Source organism: Centrocercus urophasianus, unplaced genomic scaffold (assembly GCF_019232065.1).
Source record: "Centrocercus urophasianus isolate 14NV4802_14NV808 unplaced genomic scaffold, USGS_Curo_1.0 seq_7, whole genome shotgun sequence".
In the NCBI taxonomy this organism is placed as follows: Eukaryota; Metazoa; Chordata; class Aves; order Galliformes; family Phasianidae; genus Centrocercus; species Centrocercus urophasianus.
The window spans coordinates 4,620,186-4,637,757 of NW_024885310.1; the positions used below are offsets into that span (position 1 = coordinate 4,620,186).

General features: G+C 40.4%; 1 protein-coding gene and 1 long non-coding RNA gene across 2 annotated transcripts in view; both read left to right on the top strand.

Annotated features, from left to right (window-relative positions):
• Nucleotides 1-17,572, top strand: part of LOC122170427 — a 284,255-nt gene that overhangs the window by 50,628 nt on the left and 216,055 nt on the right. The gene's annotated exons all lie outside the window — the stretch shown is intronic.
• On the top strand, nt 1,770-6,885 carry KCNA4 (potassium voltage-gated channel subfamily A member 4). Its single transcript, XM_042837231.1, has 2 exons — nt 1,770-2,391; nt 3,185-6,885. The coding sequence occupies exon 2, from the start codon at nt 3,957-3,959 to the stop codon at nt 5,943-5,945; it is 1,989 nt and encodes a 662-aa protein (XP_042693165.1). The 5' UTR covers nt 1,770-2,391; nt 3,185-3,956; the 3' UTR covers nt 5,946-6,885.

The window sequence follows — 17,572 nt, forward strand, 5'->3', positions numbered from 1 at the left end:
AAAAGCTAGATTTCAAAAAGCTAGACTTAAAAAAGGAATAGAAAAATATGTCCAGGTCCTACCAATACAAAGCAACATAACATTTTTGAGGGAATCCAGTGACTGAATTTTGCCAAATGATTGTACCTGGCATTAAAATGTGACTGAAGTAGGAAGGTCTCGAGATGTTTCTAATGATAAGAAATCATATGTACGATCTCTCTCCTTTTATGGCATTGTATGTGTCCTTGTGCCTAAATGATGACAGGGGCTTGATCTCTGCCTTTGATATACTCTTGTCAAATTGCAGAGAAATCTGTTTTCTGGTATTGGAAGTAAATTATGGAATGTCTTTAAATAGCACACCACAGCATCACATTTTTGGACTGGTCTTACGATGATGCCAGTTTGTGTCTTAGTGGAACGTGGGCTGACATTAGGAACACGTAATATCTTTCCTTATATACCACCTATAGAATTTGAAGCATTCTGATTTTTCAATGTCATTTCTGCATTTCACAGGCCATTAAGTCCTTTAATATTTATTTGGTTGATCCTTAAGTCTCCCTTTTGCAGCTGTATGTCACCCTATTGAAATGAATGGGCTGAAGGGTACGAGCACTAATTGATGAAGGCAGTAGAGACAGAGGTAATATAATCTGTCTTCTGCCACGAGGGATCTGAAGGGGAACAGCCTGTAGGTTTGTTTGGACAATGGGAAAGGAGCGGACCTGGGCAATGACAGTTGTGCCTAACCCACTTGCTGCACCATTCAGTTTGTCTCCACATGCCAACACCTTAAGGCGAGCGGCTGGAGTGAGTGCTGCTCTTCCTTCATTCTTACTGCAAGTCCCAAGTCCTTCTTTGGTTTACCTTGCACTAAGGAGAAGTGCCTGCACGTTTTATTGAGACGGTGCAATTGTAGCTGGACCACCAGATACAGCCAAGCTGCATTTTCATGGTATCAGTCCCAATGTAGATTTTCCAGGCAGGAACGGAGTGTCTGGTTTGTACACTGCAGTTGTTACAGGCTGGGGGTAGAGGGAGCAAAGATCTGGCACCTTTAGCAGCCGTGTCAAAATTTTAGGTCCCGTCTACAAATACACAATGTTGTCCTATTCATGAAGTAGGACCTCCTCCTCTGTGTATGTACAGGATTAGGGGTAAATGTTAAATTGGCTTAGTTGGCAAGAGCCTGTGGCTGCTGGGCAGTGGGAATCACTCTCTGATTTGCTTGGGGTGAACGCATTAGGAGGACAGAGCTGTGGTCAGCTTCTCGATCTTTCTCAGACGCTCAATTTGCGTTTGGTTTTGCACTTCACAGCCACCTTGACAACCCGCAAGCGAACAAAACTAACAGAGAACAAAAGCCACAAAAGCCCAAAGGAAAAAAAAATAATAATAAAAATAAAATTAAAAAAAGAAACAACAATAACCGGAAACCAAAGCCAGGAGCATCTCTTTGGGCACGGAGATTTTCGCTGCGTTATTCAGCGCTGGAACACGAATCGCCGTCATTAACGCGCCGATCCAGAGCCACCGCCGGGCCGGGCGCAGTGCGGGGCGCGGCCGCGAGGGGCCGACGGCGGGCCGGGAGCGGTGCGATGGAACGGCCGCGGCCCCACGGCTGCCCCCGGCGGCGCGCAGGCTCGGCGGGCGGCGCCTCCGCGGAGCAACAGGGCTCGAGCCGGCGGCAGCGCTGCGAACGGCCGCGCGGCTTCCGCGGTTGCTGGCTGCCGCGTTGCAAATCGGGCGGTGGGAGCGTGATAGCAGAGAGCTGCTTTTTCCTCGGGTGGTTTTCCTTTTGTTGTTATTATTATTTTTTTAATTGTTATTTTTATGCTTTTTGTAAGCGTTACCAAAAAAACCGCACAACAAGTGAACGATGCTGGCAGCTGCTGGCTGAGCTGCTGCTGTTTGGATGTGACGGGGAGAAACAGCAAGAAGCAACACTCGTCCTCCCATCAGTGGAAATAGGCTTGGTACACGGATTACTTAACGTTGATTTACAAATCTGCAGCAGGAGCTGGGCTCGGGAAGCCTGGTGATCACACTCACCCATTCATTCCTTTTCTCTCACACACACGAACACGCTCACCTCCCCCCTTTTTTTTCTTTTTTTCTTTTTTTTCCTTTTGGAACAAGGCTGTTGCTTATTGCCTTTTTGCAAACGCCTGGGTGAGAGGCTGCGGTTCTGCAGAGTGCCCCCAGCTTCAGCTGCCTCCTTGGCTCGTTCTTGGCGCTCTTGTTGCACAGGGAAGGCAGGGAGAAAAATAACTCGTCAACCTGTGGTGCCGACTGACCTACCCACCTGCAGGCGTCGGTCAATTGGCGCAGCCCCCTGCTCAGGACTGCTGTCACCAGATCCTTACGCTGGCAAGAGCTGCACTGCTATTTGTCTGCCTATGAACAGTAAGTATAACAGCAATCCTAAGACCCTTTTAGCATGTCGTATAGGTATGATTTAAAAAATAGCAGTCATTATTTGTCTGCATTCACCTTCTTTCGTATATTAATAGATACAGCTGTAGATGAGGCTTCTGTTTCAAAGGGGCGTGCATATGTGAATTCTTGCATGTGTTTGCATGTAGACGTTGCTTCAGTGCACCTGCAGTAGTTTGACACGCCGTATCATGGTGCTTCCACTTGAGTGAGCACTGTACCTGCCCGTTTCCCAATTAAATTCAGTAAGATGTTTGTTACAGTTGAAAATCCAACTGAAACGCAGCTTTCTTAAATCTGGTGTTTTTAGAGATAATATGAAAAGCTCTTTGCATAGATGCATTTCTTATAATACTTCATGTAGCTATATGTAGGTGTGCCTATTACGTATGCACTCAAAGGTCTGAATGCATCGTGTGTTGCAGTGTTTTATTGGTGTTTATATGTGTTGGTGTTTCACAAGCATGCATGTGTTTGTGTATGGATGCAAGTGCTTGTACGGGTGGGGATTTGGTATCTCTGCCTATATGTATATGACATACCCACCCACATCCTTATGAACAGAGTCGTTCACATTCTCTGTGCATGTGATGTGGGTGTGTGTGTAATGTAGAAGTGTGAATAGTGTGGGAAGGGGAAGCTTAGAATACCGTGGTAATAGATGACACAGTTTCATTTGATCAGTGTGACCTTTTAGGAAAACAATCCAATCTTTTTTCCTTTTTGTTTTGTTTATTTTTGTGTGTTTGTGCATGTGCCTCAGGTTAAGTGCTTCTTCTGCATGACCATAACCAAAGGGTGACCCATCCACTCCCTTATGTCCTATGGGGACCTCAGAACCAATTTCTCAGTCTTCATCTCCTCCTCCTCCTCTTACCACTGCTGCTGACGCCCTGGGTGCTGCTCCCAGGTTTGAAACATTGTTGACAGGCTGAAGAAAGGATTTGCAAAGACCTCCTCACTGTGTAAAGAGAGTGATGGCTGGAATTAGTTTCAACTCCCCAAACAATGGTATTAAACAATAATAAGATTGCTAGGCCAAAGCATTACCAGGAACAAATTATGAGGAAAGAGACTATTTGCATTTGCTCGCAATGGTGAACTAAAATCATTTATGGAGAGCAGGTACCCTTTGTTTTGCATGTTTTTGTCTTCATGGATGTAGTCATGAATCTGATCAGATCAGTGGTAGATATGGGAAGTAAATGAAAATAAAAGGGCTTAGTGGATGAAAGAATAAAGCCTCTGCTGTTCCTTGGTCTAGTTTGAGAGTTTCATCTTTTCTTATTAACAAAACAATAGGGTTGTTTTTTTTTTTTTTTTTTTTTTTCCCTAAAATGTTTTAGACAGTAAGAAAATGCATATCTGTGGTTTCCCAAAAGATAGATTCAGCGTTGCAACTATGTTGCCCCGCTCTGTGTCCAGTGCACTGTCCTCCAATGCAAATGGCTTTATACTTTCTATGGTGAAATTTAAGGTTGCACCGTAAATAAAACCAAAGCTTTTGCACTAAACGACAAAAAAGCTGTTGCAAAATGGAGGTTGCAATGGTGAGTGCAGATAGCTCTGGGTGCAACAGCCATATGCCCTATGGATATGCGGTCCAAGCTCGGGCCAGAGAGAGAGAGAGGCTGGCACAATCAAGAGCTGCAGCAGCTGCAGCTGTAGCAGCAGCAACTGCAGCAGTAGAAGGGGGGGCAACAGGTGGAGGTGGACCGTATCACCACTATCACCAGGAACAGAGTCGAGGTGCTTCTTCCTCACACGGTGGGAACGCATCACGCAGCAGCCTGCCCAGCCGCCACAGTGGTAAGAGATGGAAGAAAGGGAAAAAGAGGAGCCACCACTTGGGAAGCAGGGAGTGTGGAGCCTCCTTCCCCTGTTCTGAGCTGCTTCCTCTCAGTGGTTCTGAAGAGAGAATACTGAAGGACGTGAGTGAGGAGGAAGAGGAGGATGAAGATGAGGATGAAGACGATGAGGAAGAAGGAAAACTCTACTACAGTGCCGACTATGGGGAGGATGAGTTTTCATACTCAGACCAGCCACCTGATGATGGTGGAGGCCCTGGGGGTTACAGCTCTGTTCGCTACAGTGAGTACGAGTGTTGTGAGCGTGTGGTGATCAATGTGTCAGGACTGCGGTTTGAGACACAACTGAAGACATTGGCTCAGTTCCCAGAGACATTGTTGGGTGATCCGGCAAAGCGAGGCAGATACTTTGACCCTCTCAGAAACGAATACTTCTTTGATAGGAACCGTCCCAGCTTTGATGCCATACTGTACTACTACCAGAGTGGTGGTCGGCTGAAGAGGCCAGTCAATGTACCCTTTGACATCTTCAGTGAGGAGGTGAAATTCTACCAACTTGGGGAGGAAGCCATGCTCAAGTTTAGGGAAGATGAAGGGTTTGTCAAAGAGGAAGAGGACAAAGTTTTGCCGGAGAATGAGTTTAAGAGGCAGGTCTGGCTACTGTTTGAGTACCCAGAGAGCTCCAGTCCAGCCAGGGGCATTGCCATTGTCTCTGTCTTAGTCATCTTGATCTCCATCGTCATCTTTTGTCTGGAGACTTTGCCGGAGTTCAGAGATGACAAAGAATTCATAATGTCCCTGAGCTCAGGGAAGGGTCTTTCCAATGAGTCGCTTCACTTGGACGCTGGGGAGCACACCATCTTCAATGACCCTTTTTTCATTGTAGAGACAGTATGCATCATTTGGTTCTCCTTTGAGTTTACAGTGCGCTGCTTTGCGTGTCCAAGCAAAGCACATTTCCTCAAGAACATCATGAACATCATAGACATTGTCTCCATCTTGCCTTATTTCATTACTCTGGGCACTGACTTGGCGCAGGAGCAAGGCAGTAATGGTCAACAGGCCATGTCTTTTGCCATCCTGAGGATCATCCGTCTGGTCAGAGTGTTTCGCATCTTCAAGCTTTCCAGGCACTCCAAGGGTTTGCAGATCCTGGGTCACACACTCCGAGCAAGCATGAGGGAACTCGGCCTCCTCATTTTTTTCCTTTTTATTGGAGTAATTTTGTTTTCCAGTGCTGTTTACTTCGCAGAAGCTGATGAGCCTGCCACCCATTTTCAGAGCATCCCAGATGCTTTTTGGTGGGCCGTGGTGACCATGACTACTGTTGGTTATGGGGATATGAAACCCATAACTGTGGGTGGGAAAATAGTTGGGTCCCTGTGTGCCATCGCGGGAGTGTTAACCATTGCTTTACCAGTGCCAGTGATTGTCTCCAATTTTAACTATTTCTACCACAGAGAGACTGAGAATGAAGAACAAACGCAGCTGATGCAAAATGCAGTCAGTTGCCCTTACCTCCCAACAAATTTACTGAAGAAATTTAGAAGCTCATCATCTTCATCCACAGAGGATAAATCAGAGTATTTGGAGATGGAAGAAGGAGTTAAAGAATCTCTTTGTGTAAAGGAGAAAAAAAGTCAGGACACGGGGAATAGCAGTGAGTCAGAGAAAAAAAACTGTGTAAATTCAAATTCTGTGGAAACTGATGTGTAATTTCCAAATATATTTATTTTATGTTTCCAAATATATTTATGCATTAAAGAGTGCAGTGGAAATAATGAAATATGCAAATGAGTCCGCAGCATACAGTAGTATGCCATTTAATGATTAAATACAAATAAAAAAACATTGTTAAACTTGTATAACATATCAAGTAAGTGGTAGAACTTGAGGAAGGGGTTGCTAGATCTGATATAACTTCAGACTGTGTTTTTTTTTTTTAGAATGCAAGTGTTTTGCACATGAGGCTGAAAAATTTATTAAAACCAAGTCAGTTTTAAAGTGAGTGCATGAACTGTCGACATCACTAATAACAGCTCTGTGGTAAAAGTTGGCATTCAGAGGTATTTACTATGTAAGAAGCAATGAACTTTGGAAGTCATTTATCTATTTATCAGTGCTTTAATAGCAGCTACCATAAATCATTGGATACCATAGTCTTGTTTTTCAAATGGTAAATTTATTGTATAAAGGTATTCTACAGAAGATAGATCTAATTTTTTTTTTTCTTCTTGGAATCTATAATGCTTGTTTTTAACTGGAAATTTACTTTGAGAAGGCTGCTGAACCTCCAGAAATGATTTATTTTTATAACTCTCTTTGGAGGCGTTGCAGCATTTGTTGTCTAATAACGAAAGTAATGAAATAAGAGAATTGTTTAGCCTGGTCTGACTGCAAAGGCAAAATGACTGGAATGCTTTTTTGCACTACTTTATATGCTGGAGTTATATTGAAAGAGACTTCATACTGTGAATGTTTACTAATGTAATAGTTCAATGACAATCATTGGAAGAGTGAATTCTGCATCATATTTTATTGCCTTTTTTGTTTTGTTTTGTTTTGTTTCATTTTGTTTTTCCTTTATGTGATGCTGATGGCAAAACAGCTTACATTACATCAATTCCGTACTCTTTTAATTATGACTATATCTGTGATCTGGAAAAGGATTGTGAAGTAAAATTTTATAATCAAAATTATTTGAAATTAGTGTTTTCTAGTGATACTCTCAACTAATATGAACTTAATGTATATATTTTTTCCAGGTTAATTTAACATTGAGAGTTGATGTTTAATACATGCACTTTGTCAGTATCGAAGTAATTCAGTGTATGGGAGAAGAGGTAAAAGTAATAAGATACTCGGTTGTTACAGAACTAACAATTCAAAATTACTAACAGTTAACCTGTTACTGGTGCTACATTTTTTCCCTTAGTTCCAGCTTCCAAGTTGGAAGCAAAATTTAGAATCCAAAACAGGCATTTTGGGATTCAAAATGATTGTGTTGGGTCCAATGTAGTCCTTGGGAAAGCATTCCATGATTTCTTTTCACTGATTCTTAGACCAGCTGTATCTTTGTGTCAAAAATTTCCACTGCCCCTTCTAGGAGATTAAGGTAGGTAAAGATTACCTGACTTACAGCACATTCCAGACACCAGAATTAAATAGGTAAGATATTCCTGCATTTAACACAAATAATAGAATTAGAACAGGTGTTTTTTTCAGCATCATGATTACCTAGGGTGGTAATTGGAGCTGTCTTTGGGAAGGCACTGTGGAACATTCCCAATTATAGAACTTGAACCAACTTGGCATATGCACTTTAAGGACATTGTGAGAGAAAAGAGTGCTTACAAACACTATTGAGTTGCAGTAGTTTTCTGATATTCCTTTAAAGCTGAGGAGGGAGTTTGCTGGAGAGAACCAGTTAGTGACTTACGGTTCTGGTGCTGAAAAGCAAAAATAAAACATGTCCAAATTGGGTAGCTGTGATGGTGTGCATCATCTACCAGATAGGCATTGTTTGCTGTGTGCAGCATCCAGTGATACAAAACAGAGCCATAGCCAAAGGATTGTACTTACTGATTGATTGTTGGCCTTCATGGATTTTCTGTGAATCATATTTTGGAAAACTTTATCTGCTAGTCTCCTATTGTACTGCAGAAATCATAGCAAAAAAAAAAAAAAAAAAAAAAAGGCTCAGAAGAGACTGCATTGTACTGAGCCCTGATTTAAAACTTGGATGTGAATGTCCAATTCATAATTTTAAATTGTAGAGAAGGCTTCGCTCTATTTCTGATGTGAGGCATTAAATAAGGCCTCTTTTTAATACGATGGTATGAATTTCAATCATGTTCTGGATCAAACACTTCAGTCGTTTCATGTACAGGTGTTTGTCAGAACTAAATATTGCATTTATTTCATGGCTCACCTAGGTAAATGAACTAAATGCTTTTTTTCCAATGAGGGCAACATCAGCGACAAGGGTGAGCGCTCTGTGAAGTCCAGCAAACATCTATAAGTGAGAGTGTTTCTTCAACAGCTTTAACTGTTAATAAGGTAAAGAACATAAGGGTTCAATTGTATGCTAGTTTGCTAGTGGTTCTGTGTAGTACCAGCAACCAGAGAAGGACCATAGCAAGAATGCAGAAATAAAGGAAATAATAACTAGGCAAATAAAGAACTTAGAAAAATAATGAGTATGTATTTGCAGTATTGATGGGCTGAAAGGAAAGATGGTTAATAAGAGGGGGAATTTATGTCTAATAGAAATAAGAAAGAAAGGTTTTTGAATAACTCCTAGAATATGTTCACTCAGAGGAGCTGGAGCTTAGCATGAGGTATCTGTGTGAGTAGTTACCCAGCTTCTCCAGCAAGTCGTGCAGGTATTGTGCTACCAGTACAAAATCTTGTAATTTAAAACAAGCATGGTGTGGCCTGCATTATGCTATGGTCACAGCAATACCTTAATCTCTGAAAGAAAATTCTTGCTGGAGGATGTTTTAGCAGAGCAGCATTCTGGGTGTGTCAGCACTGCGTACTGCGGTACTGTGGAGACCGGTCCTAATACCAGTGGAGCCTGCTCTGCCTCCTGCAATGTATGAGCCTCTGTACTTGTAACTGTCATTATAAATAAGAGTTAGCATTGCCTAATATTAGATTGTACTATCAGTTTGGCAGACCATTCTGAATCACAGAAAGGACTGTGCATTTCAGAATGGAAGCAAATGCCTTCACTTGAGCTGGCTTTTAGTTTGATTATTCATCTGTTCATTAGTCTATGTTCTTAAAACACAGCTTGAAAAAGCCAAAGTCCTACCCCTACCGTGCTAAAACCCAAAGATCCCAAGTGCTTAACAAGAAACCAAAATTTCCCTTGAGGATCACTTAGATGGAAATTTGTGCCAGAGAAACCCTGTGTTTGAGCTGTTTCTGCTCCAGAATGCAATTGCTCCTTGCCCGAGTTTTTACAGTGATACTGGATACCAACAACTATCAGAAAAATAATTTTGTAATCACTTGGGCATTTTGCATTTTAAATTATAGTGGTGAAATGCATTCCTGATGTAACTGACGTGAATGGAGTTACACTAGGGAACATTTTAGTTCTGATAATGTAGTTCAAATGATTTCACGTTGACATACATTTTAGCTAAAAATAATGCAAAATGAGATTCTGATATTTTATGCTCACTTGCAGCAGTGAAAAAATTTGGAGGAGGCTCCACTGGAGTTCATGAAATCACAGCAGCATCCAATCAGATTTCTGATACTGATACTTAATTATCTACTGGCCCTTAATTAAAATATATATATATATATATATGTATCTACATAAATCTTTTTATAAGAGTCTTAAGTGCCAAGGCAAGGCTCTGAAGTAGTGTTTTGCCAGCTGAAGTATGAAATTAAAGGCATGATGTCAGAGATAGGCTGTTTGGTTTTTTTCCCTTTATTACAGTGATCAAGTTTTCAGATACTGCATTGTTTACTTGAAAACTTCAACCTAGCTACTGAAATTTGTGTTGAAACAAGTGTTGTGTCACCCTGCTAGGCAGTTCTTTTTATAGTCTGGCTAAGCTTTCTCGGATTGATTCAAGAAGCCAGTTCTGTTTGCTGGAGAGTGTAGTTTTTGGGTTTTCACATTTGAAAGAGATTCTTCTGCTTACATAAATTTGTTGTGCACAGCCTGTTTCTGTGACATCTGTGCAGTGTGGAATCATTTGGAGAGGGAATGCTACCATGATTTGCATCTAACTCATGACAATGGAGTTCTTGGTGTCTATAGGTACTAATGGGTGTTATGAACTTCTGATGTTGAGATTTGAATGTCTTACCAATCAGCAAAACTATTCAAGGAGCTTTAGAGCAGGAAAATGGTTATTTATTTTTTTAGCATAATATTAGTATTCAAAGAACTTGGATCAGGTCATAGTATTAAATAAATGATTACTGTCTTGTACCTCCTGATGTGAAAAGTTCCTGTCAAGTGTATTGTTAGGTCATGAAAGTCACTTGGCTTAGGCTATGGGAAGTCATTGTTAAGCTGCCCAAGAATATGAAGTACTAACTTTTCATATTTGGATAAATGTAGGTTAAATGCACTGTGGAGATATAGCAAAAAATGTTAGAAAGCCAATTCTATGCCTAAGTAATTAGTGAAAGTGTGTCTTTCTGGTGACACTAAACTCCTAAAACTAATTCTGAGCATACATGACTTTTAGCATAAGCTTTACAGAGGTAATTGATAGTCCTCAAATTAAATGTGAACTATTCATGGTGCTTGAGATTATGTAACTAGCTTCTTCTAGGTATTTCTTACCAATTCTTTATTACTTCTCCTGCCATGTTGTCTGGTTATGAATATGGGCCTGTTTGTTTGTTTGTTTGTTTTAATTGGCATGAGACAATAACAAATACAAGCAAGGTTACACACAAACACATATATAATATCCAACATATATATTACATTTTTTAATTATCATAAAATAAACCTAAGTGACAGCATGTAACATTTTTAATCATTGGAGAGGGTTGGCCTTTTCCTGTTGCTATAACTTAATGACAAAGTGTATCTGATTTTGTAGGGAATAAGTCTCTAATTTGGTGGCTTACTGTATTTATGCACCTCTGCTGGAAAAAAAAGGCTTGTAGAAAAGTTGGCAATTTTTTTGAAATGAATTTTCTTTCATTTCCACAGAGATCATCCTGTGTGGAAAAAACTGTTGACATTAATGCTGGGTTAAAAGTGCATAAATATTTTGTACTTGGCAACCAGGTACGAACACGAACCATTACATATTGCTACCATGCTTTCTGTGTTCAGAGCTCTGATGACATGAATTCTGAAAGAAAAGTCATTAAACCATTATGTTCTGAAACGGTTGAATTTCTATTTTTAATCCTTTTCTGTAGAATTATAATGTTTCTTGAGACCTTTTTCTGTAACAGGTCCTCTGGAAAATAAATACGTAAGGGTAAAAGAAGGAAAGAAGAGAAATCTTAAATTACATGTCAAAAACTGTAACATATACTGTTAGAGGGAAAAGCGGTAAGTAAAAACTTCATTTTGTTATATATTCACTTATGCATGTGCGGTATTGCCATTGAAAACAAATCAGCAATTGGGTTGAAACTGCAATTGCAAGAGAGGTACTTCATGCATTGTATCTGTTAAAGGTACTCTGTGATCTCAGGAGAAGCAGCTGCATCTTTGATAGAGGATTAGTGCCTATTGGTGCAGCTTTGTAATGAATTCAGAACGTCATCCATCTTGCAGCTGGGAAGGTGCTTGTTGTATCTGTGGGGTGTGGAGTTGGAGAGGTTACTGTGAAGTTTCTAGTCTGTGTGATAAGTCTGTGTTTCTACTATTGTTATCCTTTCTGAGTGACAAATAGTTTTTAAATCATTTGTTTGGAAATGCTGTGTAACTGGCATCTGGAACCTGGTCTGGTACCAGAGCTGGAGGTTGGTGGCCCTGTCTGTGGCAGGGGTGTTGGAACTTGGTGATTCTTGGGGTCCCTTCCGACCCAAGTCAATCTGTGTAACTCATTCAGACAGGGGGACCCTAACACCTTCAGTCTGCTAGTTCTTATGTGACAGAGGGTTTCAAGTTCACATTCACAAGATGTAATTTTAGACACCTGACTTCCATTCATTTCATTAGGAATTCAGTTACAAAGTGAATTTTGGACCAAGTGATTTACCTAGGGTCAAAATGAAACCTATGGTGAAGCAGGTTTCCAAAAGGTTAGAGTGGTTTGCTAAGGACTGTAGAAAGTGGCAGCATGTATTCAAGATGGATGTAGTCTTTTGGTCTTGTTTGAATGTTCCTGGGCTGTTTGTGTTGAGGTTGGGAGAAAGAAAGGGTAGATTCAGTAACACAGGTCACAAGAGTCTTTAATTGTATATACATATTTTTTTCTGTTCTTAGCGGTAGCAGGCTAAGGAATTGTTTTATTTTATTTTATTTTGATTTAACAAAAAAAAAAAAAAGATTATTTTAGTAGAAGAACATAAATTTAATCTGAATTTCTCATCAAGGATATGAACATTTTTGAGATAAAGAAGGCAAGGTAATAATAGCTTTTCTGTTAAGTCTTTCTTGAATAAGAGCTGCAGCTGCAGATACATGATGAAAAATATGTCTTGGTCACAGGTGGGAAATAGAAATGATTTTTTTTATTGCATGTTTAAATGGCATCATCATATTTCTTTGTGATAGAATAGAAAAATTCAGATTCTTTCTATAATAGTTTTTATCTTACTGTATGGTAACTGTTGAGTCATGGCTGGAACCACTGATTGATCACCTGAGGAAAGGACGAGTCAGCCCTGGGAGCACAGGTGAAGACAATTCAACTGTGTGACCAGAAGGGCTGAAGCCCAGCTGCTCCTCCCTAGGCCTCCATTTAAGAGCTGACTGCCACTGGGGAAGGAGCTCTGGCTGGAGGTCCCTTCCTTGTGGAGTTTTCCCTGTGAGCCTAGATCTTTGGAAATAGGTGAGCATTCTTTCCCTGTTCGTCCCTTTTGTTTTTTCTCTCTTTTATCCCATTCCCACGGCGCTAGTTTTTCCAACTGTAATGCTTACTGACAGGTATTCTATAGCACTTTATACTTAAGGATGTAGTTCTCTATCTTTGTAGTTCTGTATATTTGGCAGTTATTTATAAGTGCTTTGATTCAGTCATTACGGATTGCAAAGTTAAAGACAAATGCTAGAAGGATTTCAGTAAAAGGGAAAAATCATAGCATGGCTTAGGTTGGAAGAGATCTTAAAGGGCAGCCAGTTACAACATTCTGTTGTGGGCAGGGACGTCACCCGCTGGGTCAGGCTGTCCAGGGACCTGTTCAGCTTCCAGAGATGGGGCATCCACAGCTTCTCTGGGCAGCCTGAGCCAGTGCTTCACCACCCTCTGAGTAAAGAATTTCTTCCTAGCATCTAACCTATATTTATCCCCTTTTAAACTCATTTCCCTTTGTCTTATCTCTTTTAGATCATGTCTAATTAAACTTTACTCTTCTGAGTAACTTACAGAAGAAATTGGTATTTTGGTGCCATTTAACAGGTGAGCACCTGCTCTAGTAAGCGATATGCTGATTCAGTAGGTTAGAAAGCATGCTTTCTCTGTCTAGCAAAACATATCTTCATGGAGAATCAACATTTTTAGGGAGAGAAAAAATGGGAGAAGATGCTAGTATGTTAAAATGGCCTTCTGTAGTATTGAGCTATTCCAAATTGGAGTGACCAACAACACGCTGTGTTTTCAAGCCTATGCTTGGTTGTATTGGAACATGATCAATATACAGATTTGAAAGGTTTGCTTTATGTTCAAGCTAATTAAATTGTAGCACTATCTACTGTCCTGCTCCTAATACTTTGGACATGAGCTCTGTAGCTAAAAAACTTCCTTTGAAGTTGTCATACTTGCACGTAATACAAATAGCAAGTTGAGGTATTAGAAGGTGTTAGGGAGCAGGGTGGAACTGGTTTCTCCCCAGGGGGTTGATTGCCAACGGCTGGGTGTGATTGCACAGCTGCAGGGCAGGTGCCCAGCCAGCACTTATCATAGCACCACAAGCAAAGCAGCAGGGCAGGACCAGCGCAGGCACTCCGGTATGGCTCCCAGCTGGGAGCAGCAGGCAGGGTTCCAGTTGCAGGGTCTGAGGCCAAGGCAGGAAGTCAACCTGCAGGTTAGATTGATTTTTGGCTGTTTGACATCCTTGAGTCTTACTTGCTTACTTCTAGAGAAGTGTTACAGAACTACAAGGAGTATTTTTAAACTTTTGGACTGAATGTTTGGGGATTACGAAGTCACAGCCTGAACTGGTGATTGAGTACCAGGGGAGAATGTGTGGCTAACCCAGGGCTTACAGGTACAAGCAATGCAACTGACTGACTGGAAGGGGTGGACCCACGGTCCATTGTCACACTCATTTAAGAGTTAGGTGCCAGCACAGCAGGATTTCTGTTTGAAGGTTGCCCTTTCTGGAGACCTCGCTGACCTTTAGAAAGGATAAGCCGCTTGTCTGTGTCGTCATCTGAACTGTGTCTTGACAAATAGCTTTGAGTGTGTTCTTCTCCTGGTAGAAGGCAAAATCACTGCCTTCTCTTGTTCCCAATGAGATAATTAGCTATTTTTTCTATGCTAGCTAGTGTCATTTCTATGCATTTTCTATGCTAGCTAGTGTTGAAACTGGTGCTGATGTTGGCATTAAGTAAATGTGCTCATCTGTAGGAAATGTCTAGAAATCTGTTTTGTATTTATTGTATCATAGCTCTGTTACTGTCATTTTATGATAAATGTTTGAATACTTGATAAAGTGCCTAAATTAGACTAGAATTTACGCCAAATCCAGTTTTTGTTTTATAAACTGAAGGAAAAAAAAAGATCCCCAGCATGATGTGGATTCTTACATTAAAAAGTTTTAAGGTTATCTTCACATATTCAGTTTCCTATGCATCAGTTGTGCATCAGTTCTGACTGTAGATAATGACTGCTGAGAAAACTAGTTTGGGGTCTAAATTCAGTGCTGGGTGCTGCAGTGCATTGAGCATTCTCTGGATCCTTTCACTCTGAACACTTCAGTTTCTGTGGTTTTCTGAGGAAAATTAGTCCAAGGGTATCCAGAAACTAAGTCCAGGATTTGTGCATAACGGTAGAAAAGTTCACGACCTTAGCATACTGTGAGCACAGTAATTGTTTGTTGTTATTCATTGCTAACCACCGTTAAGAAACTTATGTTAATTAGAGCGGTTTGCAGCTGCCTTTGGGGGTGGATTCATGTTATGTTGTTTCTCATCTTTGGAATACCTTGTGTTTCTAATGTCTGACACTTCACATTGTAAAAGATTGCAATCTTTTTCTCATTTGAAACCGTTTTCCTAAAAATGGGCAGTTTGTGTGCTGTAACTGTATGCGGTTAAGCCGTTGCTGTAGTGGTTTGTGTCTGTAGTACACAGTCCTTAGAGGATGCAAAGGCTGTGGTAGGGATCCCACTGGAGGTGAATTGGAAGAGCTGCCTGTGACTGCATTTGCAGCTTGCTGCTTCAGTAGAAGCAGCAGGGGGGAAAAAAAGGTGCCGTTGCGTTGCTCTGAATCTGTTTACTGACTGTTCGCACATGGGGTGAGGAAATGCTTAGGATAGGTTTGTTGAGCTGATACAGCTATAGTATTGAAGATCAAACCTTGTCACGTTCTTCACTCACCAAATGTCATACAAACAAGCCATAATTATGCAGACATGTATTCAGAGTAAGAGTACAGGGAGCCTTCTGTATAACTGACAAATATTTGTACGTGCTTATTGAGTGCTACACTCTTGCAAGTACATTACTTGTTCCAAAACACCTACACGTTTTGAGACTTATATACTCAGTAATATTTTATATTCTCAGTCATCGCAAAGGAAATACTGTAAAAAAAAAAAAGAACAAAACATTAATTTATAACGCTGTGGTTAAATTTGCACAGAATTACTCATGCTTCTCAGTAATTCCTTCATGGAGAATTTTTCCATTTATTTTTATGAATGCAGTGTTCATATAAAAACATCAGTTCCTAGAAATTAATGGTTTACACAGCGTTGATTTTGAGACTTTGATGTCTGTCATTGCTTTTTTTTTTTTTTTTTTTTTTTTTTCTGTAGTTCACTGATTTGATGTGTTTTACTGTAAACTGATGAGAGTATCACTGCTAGCCTTTCTCAGGAATCATTTACCTACCTGCACGTCAAAGCAAATTAGTTAAAGAGTATAAATGGACTCAAAAAGCAATTTTAGAATGCTGTCTATTTTGGGAAATTATGACCAAATAAAAAATGAATTCAGTGTCTTGCTAAAGGGCCTATTTCTGCTTCTGTTTCTAGTCAGCTCTTCTTCTGGCACTCTTTCTATGATGAAAAGCCAGAAAAACACAAAAAATGACCTCTGTAAAGGAAAGAGGGGAGAAAGGTTTCCAAGTAGTTTTGAATATTTCAATGTTGCAAAGTTTTTAATCTTTCACCTTAAATGCTTAGTCTAAAATGACTGACAATATCATTCTAACTATGAAAGGCAATATTGAGCTTTAGTGCAGGCTGATTAGTGTTATCAGTCACTAATATGTTCTGCTTGGGAACTGATGGTACAAGATGGCTTAAATATTTTGTTTATTATTATGGGTAGGTTTTAAATTTATCAAATTATTTTGCCTTGTACTGTGAAATTTCTGTCCAGAATAAACACTACAGAAGAAATACTGTCTAGAATAATACAGTCTGATGTTGATGCCTATCTAGTTATAATAATTTAAATCTTGAAATCAGTCCCAAAAGAAAGCAATTGCTGCCTTAATATAGAAACCCAATACAAAGAATAGATTTTAACACAATTTGTGCCACCTTCTCTCAATCTGCAATGGAAATGAAAATGCTGATTATTTTATGGTAGTAATCAAGGGTTCTATAATAATTAGAAGCATCTTTAATCATTATGTTAGTAACAGCCTTTGCTTCCTTCAGTAGGTCGGTTCACATACACAGCAAAACACCATCCTTTAGCATGTATCCCAATTTCCTTCTGACTTGTGCATTGACATTCCTTTGTGTGACATAATTATGTACTTCTAATGTACTTTGCTAAATGACCAGTTGAATTTAATGGGCACCGATCATAATCTTTGATTTGTTTACTTTGGAAGTTTTTCACATTTAAAAGGAGTGAAAAATAGTTGATTGGCATTGCTATATTATCAATGGAAATGTAGCTAACATGTAGTTTCACTGGGTTTCGTGTGAGAAAATGGGAGAAGCCATTGGTCATCCCAAGCATTTGCAATTACATTATGTCTTACTTTGTACTCAGCACTGGTGAGGCTGCACCTTGGGTATTGTGTTCAGTTTTGGTCCCCCAATATGAGAAGGACATTGGAATGTGTCCAGATAAGGGCAGCGAAACTGGTGGAGGGTCTGGAGGAGCAGCTTAGGGAGCTGGGATTGTTCAGTCTAGAGAAGAGGAGGCTCAGAGCAGACCTCACTGCACTCTACAACTTCCTGAAGGGAGGCTGTGGTGAGGAGGGGTTTGGCCTCTTCTCCCAGGCAACAAACAGGACCCGAGGCAATGGCTGCAAATTGTACCAGAGGAGGTTTAGGTTAGACATAAGGAAGAACTTTTTCTCTCAGAGTGGTCAGGCACTGGAATGGCTGCACAGGGAGGTGGTGGAGTCGCCGTCCCTGGTAGTGTTCAAGAGGTGTCTGGATAAGGAGCTGCAAGATTTGGTTTAGTGCTTGTGGTAGCAGTGGTGATGGGAAGATGGTTGGACTGGATGATCTTGTAGGTCCTCTCCAACCTTATGATTCTATGT